The following is a 17,673-nucleotide window of genomic DNA, read 5'->3' on the forward strand; positions in this document are numbered from 1 at the left end:
CTTTAAACAGAGAAGAAATCCCTAAATTTTTTTATAAAAAGCTTAAAATACACACTAGAGAGCACACTAAAGCTGACTGTCAGTCAAAGTTCAGAAGTGGCAGGTGAAGTACCTTGTTCATCAAATTGGGAAGTTTGTCCCAAGACACAGATTCCACCTCATCTTCTATCCAAGAACAAAGAGGTTATGATTAATTTTTTTTTTTCTAGCTAGTTATTTGTTCCAGCATCAGGAAAAATGTAAGCATAACTTCTCTGACCCACAGGTGCTGAACAGCTTCTAAGCACAAATGAAGAAGCAGAACAGCAAGGCTGCAAGATGCTTTAGATTGTTGGTTAATTGGTGTTCCTGATAGATTACTGCACACTAAGTACACCATTGTATTCCAATTTGTATTCCATTATTGTGAAATTTGCCTTAAATCTGTCACCTGTCATGTTTAATCACTTTGTTTTTCTCAAAACAATCACTAGTAGCATGTTCAACACTGGAATTAGAATTCAAGAACTGCACAGTTGCAGCTGATCTGTCCTTAGAGACACCAATTTAATTCATGCTGAACTATCAAACACAACAACAAATTACCCCATGGGTATTTCCTTCTAGTCGTCACACTTGGTATTTTTGTTGTGGCCAAACCTCTCATCTCCTCAAAGGATAAAAGGCCTTGATTTCCTGCTGATAGCTGCTTAAAACTTGTAACTATACTGGGAACAACTTGGGAACACATTAACCATCAGTGGTTCCACTTGATGTGATCCAAACTATTCACTCCCCTAACCAGGATAACTGTCCCAGCGAATCAGGCAGAGGTGCACACTGCAACAGCATTCCTTAAAGCTTCTGCCACTGTCCTGCAGAGCATTCTGACATGGACAGCACAACAGTTTAGGTCAGGACTGTCTCTGACTTCCATCAAGAACTCCATGAACCTTGGAGTACAAAGCTCTCAAGTGACAGGGAAAGGAAAAAAAACCAGTCTTCCTATCATTTGCTTCACAGCACTTCATTAAGGAAAAGAAGATGGAATTGAGTTTGCATCTGGTTGAAAATGTGCTATAAAAAGTCTCAATTCCCTCTTCCATTGCATCACCTTTCCAAGGGGTTCCTGTAATGACCTCATCTGTAGAGCTGGTTTAAATAATCCCCTACGGTTTCTTACTTCTGCATTACAATGACTATAAAATCCACTTCTCTGGAAGTGAAGGCAATTCATGGGTCTTTCACCTGAATCCCTTTTTCCTCAGAAAATTTCTAGCATCAGCTTAGAAACCCTAAGTTACAAAACCATGAATTGCCTTAAGTCAACAGCCTCATCTCTTCAAAAAGAGCCTCCTACAAACCACTTGTCAGCAGCAGATCTCCTGAATTTCCTGTTTAAATCCACACGATTCTCTGCTGCCATCGATGCCACCCGACACACAGCAGTGTATTCAGATCCAAATCCTCCTGTGCTGCACCCTCCCTGCAGAGGCCAAAGGCAGAGGCCCTCACACAGCTAAAGAGCAGAGCAAGAGCAAGGTGACATTTCCTCAGAGACTTTCCCAGCCCGTCACATTGTTCAGGAACCCCCTGGTGGGACCAGTGCTGACATACCCAAGCAAACAGCCCAATGCCAGCAAGCACTAATGTAAACAACAGAAACGGCTGCAGAATGCATGGATGTAATGAGAACAGAACTGGCCTGGCCTGGTTCAGAGTGAAGCCATCAGTTACAACTGCTTTCTGTGGAGGCTGAAAAATACCACTACTCATTAACAATCCAAATGTGAGTATCTGGAGTAAGAGATCCAAATATTCTGGAGCTGCAGCCTGTTCAAATCGAGATGATACCCTGCAGTGTTCCTTTCATGTTGGTGTTCCTATAAATCACTGCCCCAGGAATCCCAGTGCACAGGCAGCAGAAAGGAAAAAAAAAATCCACAAGAGACACTGTCTCAACAGAACTGCCTACATCCTTCCCCAAACTGCTTTCCAGTAGTGCTGCACAGCAAGAACAGCTCCAGCTGTTCCTAGAGTATGAGACATGCAGCCCCTCACTGAGAAGCCATAGGATGCCCAGACCAGGCACTGCTGCCTTGAACAGGACTGAGACAAGTTCCACAAGACAGAGCTCAGGAGCTGCTGGTTTGTGTAACACAACAGCACCCTCCCAGCACGTATTTTCATTACTTCAGCACAAAGTTGGTCATCCTGAAAAACTTTTGACACTTGTTTTCAATAACTTCCTTATTGTTTTCTTCATGGAAGTGAATGGGCCTCAGTGCCCATCCTCAGAAACTCGTACACTCACCTGAGCGTTACTCACCCCAGCACACAGGCAGGGAAACTAAAGATCTGGATTTGATCCTACAACTGATGCTTTTGGCTCTTTGCTCTCCCATGCTGCAGGCAGCACACCCCACAGCCCCAGTGCTTTCCCAGCTGTTACAGGGTCTGCACTGGCCCTTGTCCCCATGCACACAGAGCTCTCCAAGCCAATCTCCTTTCTACAGGAAACCAGCACAGTACAAAGACCTTCCATCTCTCTCTCAGAGATCATTTAGCATTAAAGAGCAGGCAAATTCCAGAAAAGCACCTGCACTTAATAAGGTTTTACAATTTCACTGCAGCAGAATTCTACAGCACCTTTAGAAAAGATTGGTATTTAACTACAGATTATGATGTCCAAGATACATTAGATCAGCAAATGACAGAGACAGATGGTCCTATGGACCAGATTCCTGTGGATCATTTTACAGACAGATCCTCATGGATCTCATCATAGGTTTCTTCAGTAAAGGCAGACAACTTGTTTCACTGTTGATGGTGCTGGGAGCCAAAAGCCTTCACTGTTCATACCATGAGCATACTGGGAGATGTGCCACTTGAGTTTGTTTTCCAGCACATCTGAGTGTATGTTGGTATTCAATTCTTTCTCCACTTAACCAGCCCTAAGTGACTCACCTTTAAAACTTCCATCTTAAACCCGCTGTCCGATGTTGGTCCATCAGGCATCTGCAGGGCCTGGACAAAGGCTTCTGTGAACTGCTGCACCACAGGAAAAATCAGGACCTTGGCAGCACCCTGGTTACAGACAATGCAAGCACAGCTGAATACCAGATATTGAACCCCCACATCTGTCAGGTAAAGCACTAGAAGCAACAGCAAATGCACTTTTCTGTTACAAAATAGAAGAGGAACTCATGGCAACTGCAGAGTATTGCAAAGTCACATTAAAGCTGCTTCAGACATCACTTGGGCTCTCTCTTTAGGTAAGGAACTAAGCTCAGCTGAATCCCACTCTTCAGAACCCCACAGCACAGGCTCCCACAAAACACACACATCCAACTTATCACTTTGGAGTCTCAAGAGAGATCCAGACAATCCAGTCTGGAGAGCCCCAGGAGCAGTGCTCACCCCATCCTAGAGAGGCATTTCATTTGATGACCTGAATCCTGCCCTGCACCCCAGCACCCCCAGGCTTCAAAACCAACCTGGGGTGGTTCCATCACACACACAATCACCCCAAACCCTGCAGCTGGCATTTATCTCCCTGCAGAGCCTCTATCTCCCAAACCAAACAAGCTGAGTATCAACAGCTGGCCTGAAGATTAACAGGATGATTCTTCCTAGGAAAATGCAGCAAGTATTTTTCCAGATGTCAGAGCACTCCATAAGCAGTCCTTGGCAGAGCAAGTAATACAGGACCAAAATAATTTTATTGAGATTATTCCTCATAAATCCATAGCCAGGACAGCAAAGTCTTATGTCTAAATCAATTAGGAAATTCCATTTATTAAAAAAAAAATCCTTTCTTCTTTTTATTTTTTTTCCTTTTTTTTAAAGTAAAATTTCAATGGAAAAGGTTTAGTATTCAATGTAAAGGACACTTTCAGCCCTTCTCCAGAATAAGAGTGGGAGCTACTACTATCTCTTAGATATTGGTATCAGCTGCATGATACAGTGATGACCTTGTCATGGCAGTACAGATACAATGTAATTACCAGAACTTTCCAAATGTCTGCACTGGATTGCTCCCTGTCCAAACAGGAGGGAAGAGCCACTAGATTGAGAGTCACCCTTCCCTATCCTTACACCCCAAAAAGTTAAAAATAACCATTTACTGTCTGGGAGTGCTGGAAAAGCCACTTGTCAAAGGCCATTTACAATGCAGATGTGCTCAGTTAGAGCCAGACAGCAGACTCACGTCTAAAGCTGCTGGACTGCTGTGTTGGTTTCTTAACAGCTATTCTTCCAAAACTGGGCTGGGTTTGGCTTCCCCCACCCCTTCAGGAACACAAGGCCAAGGTGCCTCCTGAGCACAGGGTGAAGCTCCAGGATCTTGGAACCAAAGCCTCGCCCAAGGGTCCCCCGGTGCCCAAGGCCCGGGAGGTGACAGGGACATGGCTCAGCTGAAGAATGGAAGCTAAGTCACAGATTTCCAAACAAAGGGATGATACTCCATCTCTACACTTCCCCATGCTGATTCCTCACTTTCCTGAGCTCTTAAAAGCATGTCTGTTGATAAACCATAAATTAACCTTAATTATGGAAACCAAGGCCCACTATCAAGGCATGTATGTAAAGCAGGGAGTCAGCTGCTTTACATGTATTAAATTACAGCCTCTTCCCCCAAATTCCAGCTGACACAGTATGTAATTTTCCAGTATTCATTTCCATATTAACAATTATTTAGAACCTCACTCAGTTTGAATTCAAAGCATCTTGTGTGTCAAGTTAAATTCTTGCCTTTTCCAGCTCCTCCATGTTACAGATCATGTGGGCACACGTGGTAAATATCTCCACTGCACGTGACCTCGTGCGAATCCCATACACCTAGACAGAAGTTAAACATCAGGAACACAACATTCTTCTTACACAACATACTTCCTTTAATTATCTTTTAATTGTATTTAATTTTTGCTTTAGCTTTATTCTCTTATTTTATTATTGGCTTCAACATTTCTCTTGAAACATTAGCTGCCATCAACTATTATATCTTTAAGAAAATTCTTTAAGTCTAACTCATACTACAGTATGACTTAACAATTAAATCTGGAGTTTCTCTGTTCCAAGAAACATTCCCACTAATTTCATCCAATACCAACCTCACTGTGAAGATCATACCTCTGCCATTGTGAAAATTTTGTACATCTCTGGAAGAATAACTGGAGCTACAAGTGGCATCTGTATGTCTGTCACTTCTCGGGTAAATTCTAAAAAATGGAAAAAAAGAAAAGAAGTTCTTATAAGAAATCCAATTTGTAGGGAACAGCAACAATAGAACCATTGGGAAACATTAAGTGAATTGAAACATGCTGATTTGCACTTCACTGGAATAGGGTCATCTGATCTACCTGAGGCAATCCTCAAAGGCAAGGAGAAAAATATCACACTAAAAACTGCAGGTATCTGGAAAACAGGGTGTTACAGTCAAAGTCCCTGCTAAGCTCTACCCTGCAGCACAGCACCTCCTTCCCCAGCTCTCATAACACCTGCTGAGCACAATTCCACAGCCAGCAACAGGCACCAGGCCCAGGGGAAGAGAGGAAGAAAATTCTTCAATTCGGATGAAACGCGACACAATACTGGCACAAGGAAAAGCCTAAAGAGCTTCCTACAGCAGCCTTGCCCGGCCATGGCACCACAGACCTGTGAGCACTCTCATGGCTCCGTGCACTGCGTTGACATCCCCGCTGACCAGCATCTCCATGAGCAGGTTGAAGAGCTCGGGCCAGGCCTCAGGCCAGTCCCAGTGGGCGATGGCTGACACCGCGTAGGCGACGCTCGAGCGCACCTTGCTGATGGACTCCCTCAGCCCGTTGGGCAGCAGCTCCCTGATGGCAACTTTGGCCTGTAGGAAACAACAGCATTCAGAACAGATCCACAGCCACAGCACAATCTAATAAAAAAAATCTAGACCTATGACTGCATCCTGATATTGATTCAATGCTGGTTTTATAAAATGAACATCCAGGAGACAAAAACACTCTTGCACACTACACCCTGTAATTTTTTAGGGAAAACTGCATGGTTTTAACATTGCATGGTGTGCTTTAACATAGCATCATCTCACACACAGCATCAGACAAGCACAGAGTAAATAGCACACAGCTGCAACTACACAGGATGTACAAATCTACATGGAAAACATCCAGAGTTAGCTGAGATAAATCCCAGCTCCAGTGTCACGGACTATGTTTGCTTACTTTGGAAGATTTCAGTAAACAAGAACAGTCACCCAGCCCTGAAGGGACAGGAAAAAATAAAAGCCACTTCTGGGACATAATTCAAGCAATTATCTCTGGATGGGATGAATCATATTCTAGATAGGAAAGATGCTCCAGTCAACAGTCAGAGTGGAAAGGGCTGGAATCTCTGGCCATCTTAGCTGTTAAATACTCCTGCTGAACAGATTCTTAATGAAACCCAGCAGCTTTAAATTAAAATTTGTCATGGGAAAATACCCTTTAAGTCCCAAGATGTATAACAAAAGAATTAGCAAATCTCCAAAAAAAGACTGCCAGAACCAGTATTTGTGAAACTTAGGAAGCAGCTTTTCTTCTAGTCTTGTTCTGAGAGTAACAGGAGCATTGTGGCTGAACTTTCCCTACAGGAAGCAGCCCAAGCTTCTCAAGCCCAGTGTTGTTTTAAGCAAATGAAAACAGATTTTTGAAGTGCCAAATGTCAAAAAACCTTAACTGAAGCCATTAATCCTCAAAATACACACGGGCGCTGGTACTTCTTTAACTGTCTAAAGAATTCATATTCTTGATGGATAAAGTATTTCAAATCAGACAATGTGAAACCAAGTCTTACCCTTTCTGTGGTCTCTGGAGGTCTAAACTTTTCAGACTGAGAGCACCAGTGAGTTTCCACATACTGTTTGAGAATAACGGACGCCAGCTGTATCAGGAGAGAGGTCAGGAATCAGAGACATATCCTGGAACCACTGCAAGGATCACCCCTGGCCCATTTGCTCAGCCTACTGTCCCATCATGCTTCTTTTAGAGGGGCATCAGGACTTGCCAAAAATGCAAAAAAAATCCATTAAATGGACCACAAATTACTGTGGTAAAAAGAACTGCTGGGTATCCAAGGAGCAGCAATGGCCTGCACAGCACTGACCCAAGGCAGCTGCTCTAGAAAGGCACAAGATTCAGGTCTCACAGTAACTAAAGAAAGACTTCCTTTCCAAGGAGGAAAATACCTACAGAAAAAGTTTTTGAAAAGAGAAGCCACACTTCTGCTTGCTGATGTCTACCACCCACCTCCTAAGCTGTGTCTATTTCCAGCACAGTATTGTCTCAGCACCAGGTTCATTAAGTCCAAAAAAAAATTTTCAAAAGATGTTAGAGCATAACACCAGAATAATGTTGAAAGAAAGACTCAGAAAGCTACTTTCAATTTTTCACCTGAAAACATGGAAGAATCTTTTAAAAACAAGGAAATTTCCATCTAAATTCTTTCTGCAGTTCCAGGAAAACTCACCTGCCGGATAGCCAGAGCTCCCTGAGGATCCACAGTCAGTTCTGCTAAATGAACACCAAATTCTGCAAGGAAAAAACCCCAAATATTGGTATTGTAACTTTTATTGCCACACAGCAAAAGTCATCAAGATTTTTGGAGAAGGACATCATACCAATTGAGTGACTCATATGCAGGAAGGAGAAGGCAATTCCAAAGCACAGCTACTCAAATAAATCATAAGCATTAATTCTCCCCTGTGCTCTCCACAAAAATTTCATTTATTGTCTTGGCATCTTATTTTCTTCTCTCATAGGCAAAAAATTTTGCAATGCAGGCTAATAACAAGCAAATTATTTAAATACATATATAAAACTCTTATCTACAATGTAAAATCATTACTGGAGTTTCTACAGGAGAGATGCATGGAAAAGATCCAGGATGGAGTAAGACAGCAGCAGACTGGCAGCCTGCAGCCCCTCTGTGGACACCCTGGGTTCACCCACAGGGATGTCCCAGCCCTCACCCTGCCACTGCCAGGACACACAAACACCTTCCCGAGCAAACCCTGCCCAGGACAGTGACACCAGCACTGTCTGCACAACCCTTGGGGCTCGGGACCTTCTCCTGCAAAGAATCTGCCCAGAAAAAGCAAGAGCTTCTTGCCAAGCAAGCTCCGTGACAAAGGCAAAGTTCAAACACTTGTAACAATTCTGTTGATGCTGAGCACAGGAAATAAAAGCCTGAAAGAGCAGCTGTTCTGGTATGGTAAATCCATAGAACTCAATAAATTTGCTTATAATTGCAATTTTAGGTTCCAGGCAGCTGATAACTGTCCTAAATACTTCATTTAATTTCACTAGTCTGCTTAAGAAATATATTTGTGATGTTTTAGTTCTTAGAAGTGTGGAGCAGAAGTTGTGCCCTGGGGTCCTGTCAGCACACCCTGCCTCCTGCAGACAGGCTAAACGTGCTGACAGCATCCCTGACAAACACAGACTAAAAATTCTTCTCGAAAGGAGTTCTGTGACTTTCCTCAGCAGCACATCTGGGTGCTTCACAAATGGCTGAGTGTCTCCTAATACTCACCTCACTGCTAAGAGGCTTTTCTGGGCTGGGAGATAATTGCCTCTCATTTTCACCAGCACACATTGAACATACCCAGTTCCTTTACCCTTTCTTCACAGATCATGTATTTAAGAAAGAGGAAAATAACCCTCTTATCCCAGCTGTGAAAGCAGGGAGCCTCATTCCAACATGTACTTAACATAATATTTCTCTTAACTGAAGCAGTCATTATTCTATGTGCTGTCTATGATTTCCATGATCAAGTGTGGCATTGCATTTCAGCCCTATCTTTAAAGGGTGAGCTGGAAGGGTATAAGGAGTATAAATGGAAAGCTTAGAAGGTTAGAAATAGGTGTAAAGGAAGCCAGAGTAACTGCAGCTGCTTCACACAGCTACAACTCAGTATATCAGTTCACAATCCTTAATTTGTTTAGATATATGCATTTGATGTATTCTCTCTGCATACACTGGAAAGCTGGAATGGACCCACAAGGATCACCCAGTCCAGCTCTGCTGAATGGCTTACACCCTATGGAGAGGAGCAGTGTCTGACACACAGTCCTCTGCATTATGTGGGTAAGGAGGTTTAATGGCAGGAGGAGGAGGTTTAATCATGGCCTGTGATTTACAATATTTAGTTTCTCCATTTTCTAACTGCTCTCCAGGCAGACTGCAGTGCCATTGCTGGGACACCAGACCTACTCACTGCTGCAGTGACCAAGAGTTCTGTCCTACAAACCCCTTGGGTCTGACAATAAGCCACTGACATCCCCCCATCAGGTTTCCAGCCAGATATCCTGCTTTAAAAAAAATATTACAAAACTGCATCTTCTTAACTGATAAATTACCATTATGGCAAATTCCTATCAGGAATCCTGCTGAATTCAGATCACTCACACCCAGCACTTGTTTAAGGAGTAAGCCAGCTCTCCTGTCAAACCAAAATTAGATGGATTTATCAAGAACAGATCACATAAAAAGTACTAGTTGTGTAGCACCTATTTATCCTATTGTTATAGATACTGACAAGCTGTTTAATGAGCTGCTCCAAGAATATTTCCAGGGACTGATATTACACTGATCCTTGTACAGCTCACTGGCTCCTCTTTTCTCAAAGGATGGTTTATTATTGGGTTCTTTCCCAGCTGGGTGGAAATATCATGGGTAAATGCAGTTCAAATGGACCTTGACAGGCGATTCCTTCACGTATATTTTGTAAATTTCAGATATGAGAAATACCAAGTCTTCTCCCCAAGATAAAGTCTGTAAACCTCAAAGATTAGAAGCTTTTAATGAAGCTTTTTTTTACGTGCTCTGGCATAGACAGCACTTAGCAAACACATTTTCTCTCAGCTCTGCTTCTCTTCATTAACCTCAAGATTAATAAATTCAAACTCTCCTCCTTTATCTACCATGTAACCAGTTTATGTAACCTCTTCACCCCCAACATTTTTGCAAAACTTAGCCACATGAAACCAAAAATTACTTGTAAGCAAGCAGGAAGGAATAAATGAGCAGAAGTTTCTACTGAATCTTTGCAACTACCTGCCTAGTTGAAAGATGTCAGCAGTGACCAAGTCCAGCTCAGCACATCCACACAGACTTGGCTCAGGAGCTGCTAAAGGTCCCTTTTGTTGTCTCTGCTGAGGCCAGAGACAGGATGAGGTAGAGAAAGGACTGTGGCAGTCTGGTGAATCCAGGTGGCCCATGGCCACTGACACTCCAAACTAAAGCAACAGCAGCACTAGAAACTGAGTTTCCTTTACCAGTACTTGCCCACCTTTGTGCCTCATGGTCCTCAGCCACACAGGCACAGATGTATTCCACAGAACTGGCTTTCAATAACATCATCACCCAGTCCAATCTCCTGCTCAAAGCAGGGCCAGCCAAGAGATCAGACCAGCACAGGATCTGCAGACAGACTAGGAGGAAATACCAAGCAAGAATCTAATGCTTAAGCCAGAGTTCTGACACTCTACACACGTGCTGCTTTGGGAACTTCTTCATCCTCCATCATGATGCTCAAGAACTGCTCCAAAAGCACTCCTGTTGTTAGCCACCTCTAAAACTGCATTCATATTTTCCTCATTTCTCAGCAAAAGACAGAAAGATTGAGGTCACTCTTCTCCAGAAGCTGTGCTGGTTTTAAGTATCTCCTTTGAAACCCTTCTTCACAACTTCTCTCGACACTCAACCTATCTGCAGCATTTCACAGAGCAAACACCAATGTTTGCTGCTGGGAATAACCTTTCTTCCCGACAGGCAGTATCATATGTTGCAATGTGGCCATTTCTTGTTTCAACTTCCCTGTTACAAATCAGTTCAATGTTAAAGTTTACCCTGTTAAGAATCCAGCTCAAGCCACCCACAGGACTTCCACTCATCTCTGCCCATCACTCACTCTACTACAACTCAAGTTACAGCCAAAAGAGCACCACAAAACCACATGCTGTGGTCATGTCTTTATACTCTCCAGAATCTCTCTTCCAAACAATGCTTGGGTTTATGGCATAAAATCATGTACTCACAGAGTACCTGATAGAACACTGAAATCCCTCCTGAAGCGATATTAAAGCAGTTCTGTTGGGAAAAAGCTGACCATAAGCAAAACCACACTGAACCAGGAAAGCTCAAGTGATGCAATATGTTCTGTGCCATTATGATACCTGTAGGTTGCTCTGGTACAAATGGACACCAAACTGTATCATGAAAATACCATCAGAGAATCAATGAGTTTTAAAGCATCAAACTGAATGTGCTGAGCCACCTGCTCTGGAAGAGGAGACAGTGAAGGAACATTTACAAGACCCATAAAGCAAATCTTCCATTCTGAAATCACATTCAAATCAAAGCACTGGTGCTCTCCTAGAAAGGACTAGTCTCAGACAAGATGGACAGGAGGATCAACATGCCCAGACTGACACAGGTGTCAGTCTGCCAGGGTCAGCACCATCTTCACAGCCACCTGCACATCTCAGCTTCTGGCAACAAACAACCTTGTAAAGGACTGAGCTGAAGGTGCCTTTCCACACACAGGGTGTCACAACAACGCTGAAGATGGCTTTATGATGCCTTTCTACCTGCAAAAAGGACACATAGAAATACATAAGACAGACAGACAAAAGAAAGGCAATTCTCCAGCCTGGAGCCATTCATCTCTCACCACACGCGTTTCCAGAGCACAAGAGCTGACAGCTCAGAAACGAAATACTGTCACCATAAAACATCAGACCTGGAATCTAACCTGGCAAACAGGGAGCAGTGTTTTCCAGCTGTCTGAGAAGCTGCCATTAAACCTCCTTATCCACATAATTTAGAGGGGGTGTAAGCCATTCAACAGAGTTGGACTGGATGATCCTTGTGGGTCCATTCCAACTCAAAGTCTGTGATTCTCAGTAGTCTGAGCCCTCCTGCAGGACATGAACTCCTCAGAGTGCCACTGCCCTGCTCTGGCATTCCTGGAGATGCCTTGGGCTCCACACATGTTCTGCAATACAGCAAGACTAGAGGAAAAGACCATTTTTCCTCAGTGGGTAATGATCCTCAGGTGATATGACACTGGCAGTAGTGCACACCATCGGGGTGGTCGTGGTGCTACCTGGATGGACCAGAGAAAGGGAACAGAAGCCCCACTTCACCAGCAACACACTGATACCACAGCGGAGCCAAGTCAGACACATAGCAGCACCACTCCACAGCTGCAGCTCTCATTTCTCTGCCTTCCCCCTGCAGTCTCAGGCACTGCTTTTATTTATGTTCCACTAAAATCTAGAGAAAACAAAGGTCACCAGGTGACCTCTCCTCTTTCCAGAGACCGACAATAATGCATCTCCCATCCCCAAGCTGCCAAGTGGTGCCTGTTTCCTCAGCAGACAGAAGATGCAGGAGGAGGTGAGAGACTGAGTTGCTGAGATCTATCAGTTGCCAAAGGGTGACATGGTGGGAATAAGATGCTATCATGTCCTTAATCCAGATTAGACATCCCCTATTCCTCCAGAGCACGTGTGTGGAGTCAGACAGGACACCCCCCTTGAACAGTTCAGCCTGTTCCAGAGGCTTTGACTATGCACTGCTGCTCATCTCCTTGTGCAAGCACAGGCCAGATCCACTGTCAGCCTGCTGCAGGGAGCTCAACTGCATCCTCCAAACCCCTGAACCATCCCAACCTGGCCAACACCTGCCTGGAACAGAGAGCAGCACACACCACACAGGAGAGCCAACAGCTGCATTGGCCCAACCACGTTACACAACCCAGCCCATGAGCAGCTTAGGAAAAGAGTGGGGGCAGAGCAATGCTGCCCCAACACACCCAAGGAAATGCTGGCATTAGGAACCTCCTGAAATGGATGTTATATCCAATCCTTGTGTTCAGTGGTTCTTGAGGAGTTTTTTCCTCCATGAATGTTAAATCATTTAAAACCATTTCTACTTCTAACATCCAGCAGCAATGAATTCCACAGTTTGCACACTGGGGCAACAGCCTAATTCTGCCTGTTTCAGATTAATTTTCCCTGACAGCCCAGGATATTCCATGATTCTGTGATCTTAGCTTTATGAAAAGTCACAAACAATCCCTCCTTGCCTTCTCTGTAGCTTATTATTTCAGGGCCTCCATCTCTGCTAACCTTCTCCCAGGCAGAAAAGCCAATGAATTATGTCCTTTGAAAATAGAAGCTTTTCCACACCTCTGTGAGTGTCTGTGCTGCCTTTTTGCTGCCCTGCTTGATCCCTGCAGGAGCAGCAGGCAGCAATGCATGCAGCACTGGCTGTGGAAGCATGAGGAATTTATGACGGCTTTGTTCTCTGTTCCCTCCTTAACGGTCCATTTGGCTTATTGGAGCATGACAGAGCAGTGATTGGGTATTTTCAGGAAACTCTCCACACAGACAATGGGGTTTCTTCTCCTAAGGACAATAGTAAGGACCGCCCATAACTTTTTAGGGCATTATTTGGACTGGCTCCCCTTCCCCCAGCATTGCTCTCCTGACCAACACTGACTGGTTACACCTTCTGTGTCTGCACTCAACACACCTTGTGAAAATCATCCTGTAAGTTGTGTCACTGATTCTCACTCTGGCTGAGCAGCACTATCAGCAACTTTGTACCACCACTACTTACTCTGTTCCACATCATTTACAGACGTGCTGAGCAGCTCAGCTTCAGCTGGAACTCCTGACCCTGCCAGTCAAGAGCTGTGGTCAGGAGCTCAGTTTCTGCAAAGAAGTTTCACCAAGTGAACTTTCTAAGAGCTTCCTGGGAGTCCCAGGACTCCTTCAAAGAATTCTTCTTCCACAATAATTTCATGTGCCTGTCTCTTCTCCTTCCAACTGAATTTTAACCATAACAGGCAGTGCAAAACCCACACCATTGCCCTGTACCAGCCCCTGCTGCTCTTCACCTTGGAGCCCTCACTAAAGGCTGTCCCATGTTTACCAGCTAAGTATTAAGCTGGTCCCTAAGTGGCAAGTTTTACAGCCCAACTTTTGCACAGTGACTGAATGTTTGAGTCCCTCTAAACTCTGGGAGATCCATTCTTTAGCACTTGCTGCTTATGGCAAACTAGTAAGTGGAACTGCTTCTACTGAGGCTTCAATCTGAGGTGGAGTCCCTGACGTGTGTCCTGGAGAGGCTCCTCAATGTTGCAAGTCAACACCAGCACAAGGAATTTGGCTCTGCAGTCCTTCTGTACTGAATGTACCTTCCCAAGTACCTTCGCTGGCTTTGAACACTTCTGAAACCTTTTCTGTTTCTGCAACATTTGGAAGCATTTTAAGTTTTTATGACTTTAACTCTTTTTGCCCTACTTTCATTTGTTTTGCATTAGAAGTGCCAACACTTGTACTCTTTCCTACTCCATCACTTCTACTTCAGCATCTTCTTCATGCTGCTTAATGATACATTTTTTGCTCTTTCAAAGTACTTGTGACACACATGATCTACATTTCTCTACCTCAATAATACGGTGCTGGCACACACCATAGCTCCTCCTCTTGGTTTTTGCAACCTTGTCCACACCAAAAACAGCACAGAAAGGGGAATATATCTTATTCTTCCCATGCTGCCTGACCAATACAAGAGAGGAGGAATCAAAGGTCTGCAAAATAATTCCCTGAAAGAGACCTCGGGAGCTTTCCAGACAAACCCCCATGATCAAAGCAGAATCTGCAGCATTAGATCAGGGCGCTCAATTTTCCAGGCAGATCTTGGAGATACTCAAGGATGGAAACAAAGTTTTTACAGACAATCTGCTTAAAATTTCTTATATTCAGTTGGAAACTCTTGTTTCAAGTTTTGTTCCTGTTTATCCCTCAACCTCTCTCACCTCTTAGGGTCCCCACAATCTCCTCATAGTTACCAGAAGCTGCTGTCAGACCCACATCTAAAACCCTCTTGCTTCCCCAGTGGAAAACCCCTCAACCTCAGCATCCCCTCAAGCAGTGAGTGCTGCACTTTCCCCACCCAACCCCTGACCCTCTGCTGAACTCACTCCCCTTTGCTGCTGTGTCTCATCCTGGGGGGTGGGAGCAAAACTGCCCAGGTATCCCAGGTGTGGTCCAACAAGCACTGACTGCACAGGGCTGATCATGCCTCTGACCCTGCAGGTGCTCCAGGGCACGCTGCTGGCCCTGTCCAGCTCACCAGGCACTGGTATTTCCTGGCCCTTTGTCCCAGGGCTGCTCCCTGGCCAGGCAGTGCCTGACCCACATCCCAGCAGTGGGTTCTCCTGTCCCAGGAGCAGGATGTGCTGTGCGTCCTGGCTGAATTCCTCTGGCTCTGCTCCTGCAGGGCTCTCTGGAGAGCAGCCCTGCCCTCAGGACAACTGCCTCCCCTCCAGTCTGGTGTCACCTGCAAGCTGCTTGTGCAGGTGCCCTGCAGCCTCCTCCAGGTCACAGGGACAGATCCTGCACCAGACCTCAGAGTTCTGGCCCTACAACCACAGAGAATTATCGGGGACTTCAGCAGATTTGTAAAAGCAATAGAAGGGTAGATGACTCCATTCCTCTTCCATAACATCCACTAAATACAATTCTGCAATCCTGGGCTCTCAAAGGCACCTCAGGGATATCCATTGCCTAGAACCCTCAGAAAACATTATTTTCTGGGAATCTGTCACTCAGACTGTGGAAAGGTTCAGACTCTTTGGGGAGAAGCTGCCACTGAAGTGGTAGCTGTGAAGGCCAAGGCTCCATGGTCAATGAAGCTCTCAGCACTTCCAGACTGGTGCTGCTGCAATGTCATCAAACCACTCCATGAAACTCCAAGAGCTGTGGGGGCAGCACGCAGAATTCCTGCGAATGCCAGGAAGAGCTAAGCTGAGTGTGGTACAAGCACTTTAAGGGAATGCACAACAACAAACATTTTATCAAACAATCTGCCTGCCTTCACTCCCAGAGCAGTAAAATCACACCACCACTCCTGACCCTATCTCACCCTTACACCTTCCCTCTTTGTACCACAAACTGCCTCTGGTAACACTTCTGAGCTGGAGTTCAGGAGCAGAAAGAGTTCACAAAACACATCCAGAACAGTGCAATCAGACCAAAGGCAAGGCTAAATTTCCAGGAGGGTCCACAAACAACCAGCCCATCAAGCTGCCAGGCCACAGGCCTGGGGTTGCAGTGCTGCACTATCCAGCTGCTGTCACAGCAGATCATCTCCAGTCTTGCCATGGTTTCTACAAACTCCAGTGATTTGGGCTGAAGCAAAATAAAATGTTAGCATTAATAGGTTTCTGAATGTATCTTCCACACAGAAAAAGCAGCCAGCGCAGGAACTAAACTAGTGCCACCATAAAAAGGCCAAAAGAGTAATGGAATGATTAGAGACACTGCTTGAACTTGGGGGGCTTGCTCATTTAAAATCTCTCTTTCAAAGCCATAGGCCAGTTGCCATCCAGCTCCACTGTCCTGCTTATCCTCAGCTTTCCATAACAGACAGTGGGGCTCTGTCACTGGCGTTTCACACTGGATGAGGGCACAGCTACATCCCGGCCACCCTCAACCTCAAACACACCATGTACAGATGACACCCTGCAGGCCATGGGCACATGTGGGAGCAGGGCAGGGTCTACAGACGGAAGGGCTCTCCATGACCCTCGTGTGACCACCCTGGGCACTCCAGCTGCAGTGGACCAAAGCACCCAGAGCAACAGCCCTGCTACTTCACCACCCCGGCCCCTCCAGGGCCCGCCCTGGTGAGCTCCGAGCGCTCCTTGGTGCCCAGTTCTCACACAGCACCCCAGACGCAGCCGGGGCAGAGCCCTCCTGCCCCTGCCCAGAGCAGAGCCCCGAACGCGGCCGGGGCAGGCGGGGACAGCCCGTCCCTGCGGCGGGGCAGGGCTGCTCCGAGAGAGACACGGGGCCACGGCAGCGGGTCTAGCGAGGCCACAAAGATGATGAGGGGTCTGGAGCATCTCTCTGGTGAGCAGAGCCTCTGGGAGCTGGGCTTGTGTAGTCCAGAGGAGACTGAGAGGGAAATCTCAGCAATCCGTACAAGCACCTCCACGGCGGGTGCCAAGAGGTTGTGCCAGACTCTTCTCAGCAGTGCCCAGCCACAGGATAAGGCGCAATGGCCACAAACTAAACCACAAGAAGTTCCACCTCAGCATGAAGAAGAACTTTACATTCAGGGAGGCAGAGCACGGGAACAGCTCCCCAGGGAGGTCGTTCCGCAGTCACTCCAAACGCACCGGGACGTGTCCCTGTGTCACCTGCTCCAGGTGACCTGTCTGGCCAGGGGCTGACCTGGGCGATCTCCAAAGGTCCCTTTCAGCCCCAACTATCCTGTGATTCCGGGAGAGACATCGGGCACGCACCGACAGCCGGCAGGAAACCAGCCGCAGCCGCCCGCTCCGCCGGCTCGAGCGGGAAGTTCCGGCCGAGGCCAAGGCGCAGCCATGAGGCGCCGGTACCGGGAATGGCTCTGGCGGCGGCCTGGGGTCCCCCCACCGCCTCAGCGCGGCCCTCACTCACCCTCCGTCACCTCCAGCACCTTCACCTGCTCCTCAGCAGCGGCTCGCACCGCCTGCACCGGGCACAGGATCCCCGTCAGCGTCTCCACCAGCGCCTCCTTCAGCCCCTGCGCCACCGGCCCGGCTCCGGGCCCGCCGCCGCCTCCCGCCATCGCCGCCCCTCCGCGGGCCGCGCGCGCCAAACG

The 17,673-nt window shown here is 46.2% G+C and overlaps 1 protein-coding gene across 1 annotated transcript in view; it reads right to left on the minus strand.

The window, feature by feature from the left end:
- IPO9 (importin 9) overlaps positions 1-17,673 on the minus strand; it is a 38,611-nt gene extending 20,938 nt beyond the window's left edge. Inside the window, exons 1-7 of the mRNA XM_039698541.1 lie at positions 17,490-17,673; positions 7,474-7,535; positions 6,802-6,888; positions 5,635-5,836; positions 5,110-5,198; positions 4,732-4,818; positions 2,947-3,066 (exon numbers count right to left, since the gene is read on the minus strand). Of these exons, the coding sequence (XP_039554475.1) occupies positions 2,947-3,066; positions 4,732-4,818; positions 5,110-5,198; positions 5,635-5,836; positions 6,802-6,888; positions 7,474-7,535; positions 17,490-17,640 (798 nt within the window). The 5' untranslated portion in view covers positions 17,641-17,673. The remainder of the gene's footprint in view (positions 1-2,946; positions 3,067-4,731; positions 4,819-5,109; positions 5,199-5,634; positions 5,837-6,801; positions 6,889-7,473; positions 7,536-17,489) is intronic.

Source organism: Passer montanus, unplaced genomic scaffold (assembly GCF_014805655.1).
Source record: "Passer montanus isolate IOZ18808 unplaced genomic scaffold, ASM1480565v1 scaffold127, whole genome shotgun sequence".
NCBI lineage: Eukaryota > Metazoa > Chordata > Aves > Passeriformes > Passeridae > Passer > Passer montanus.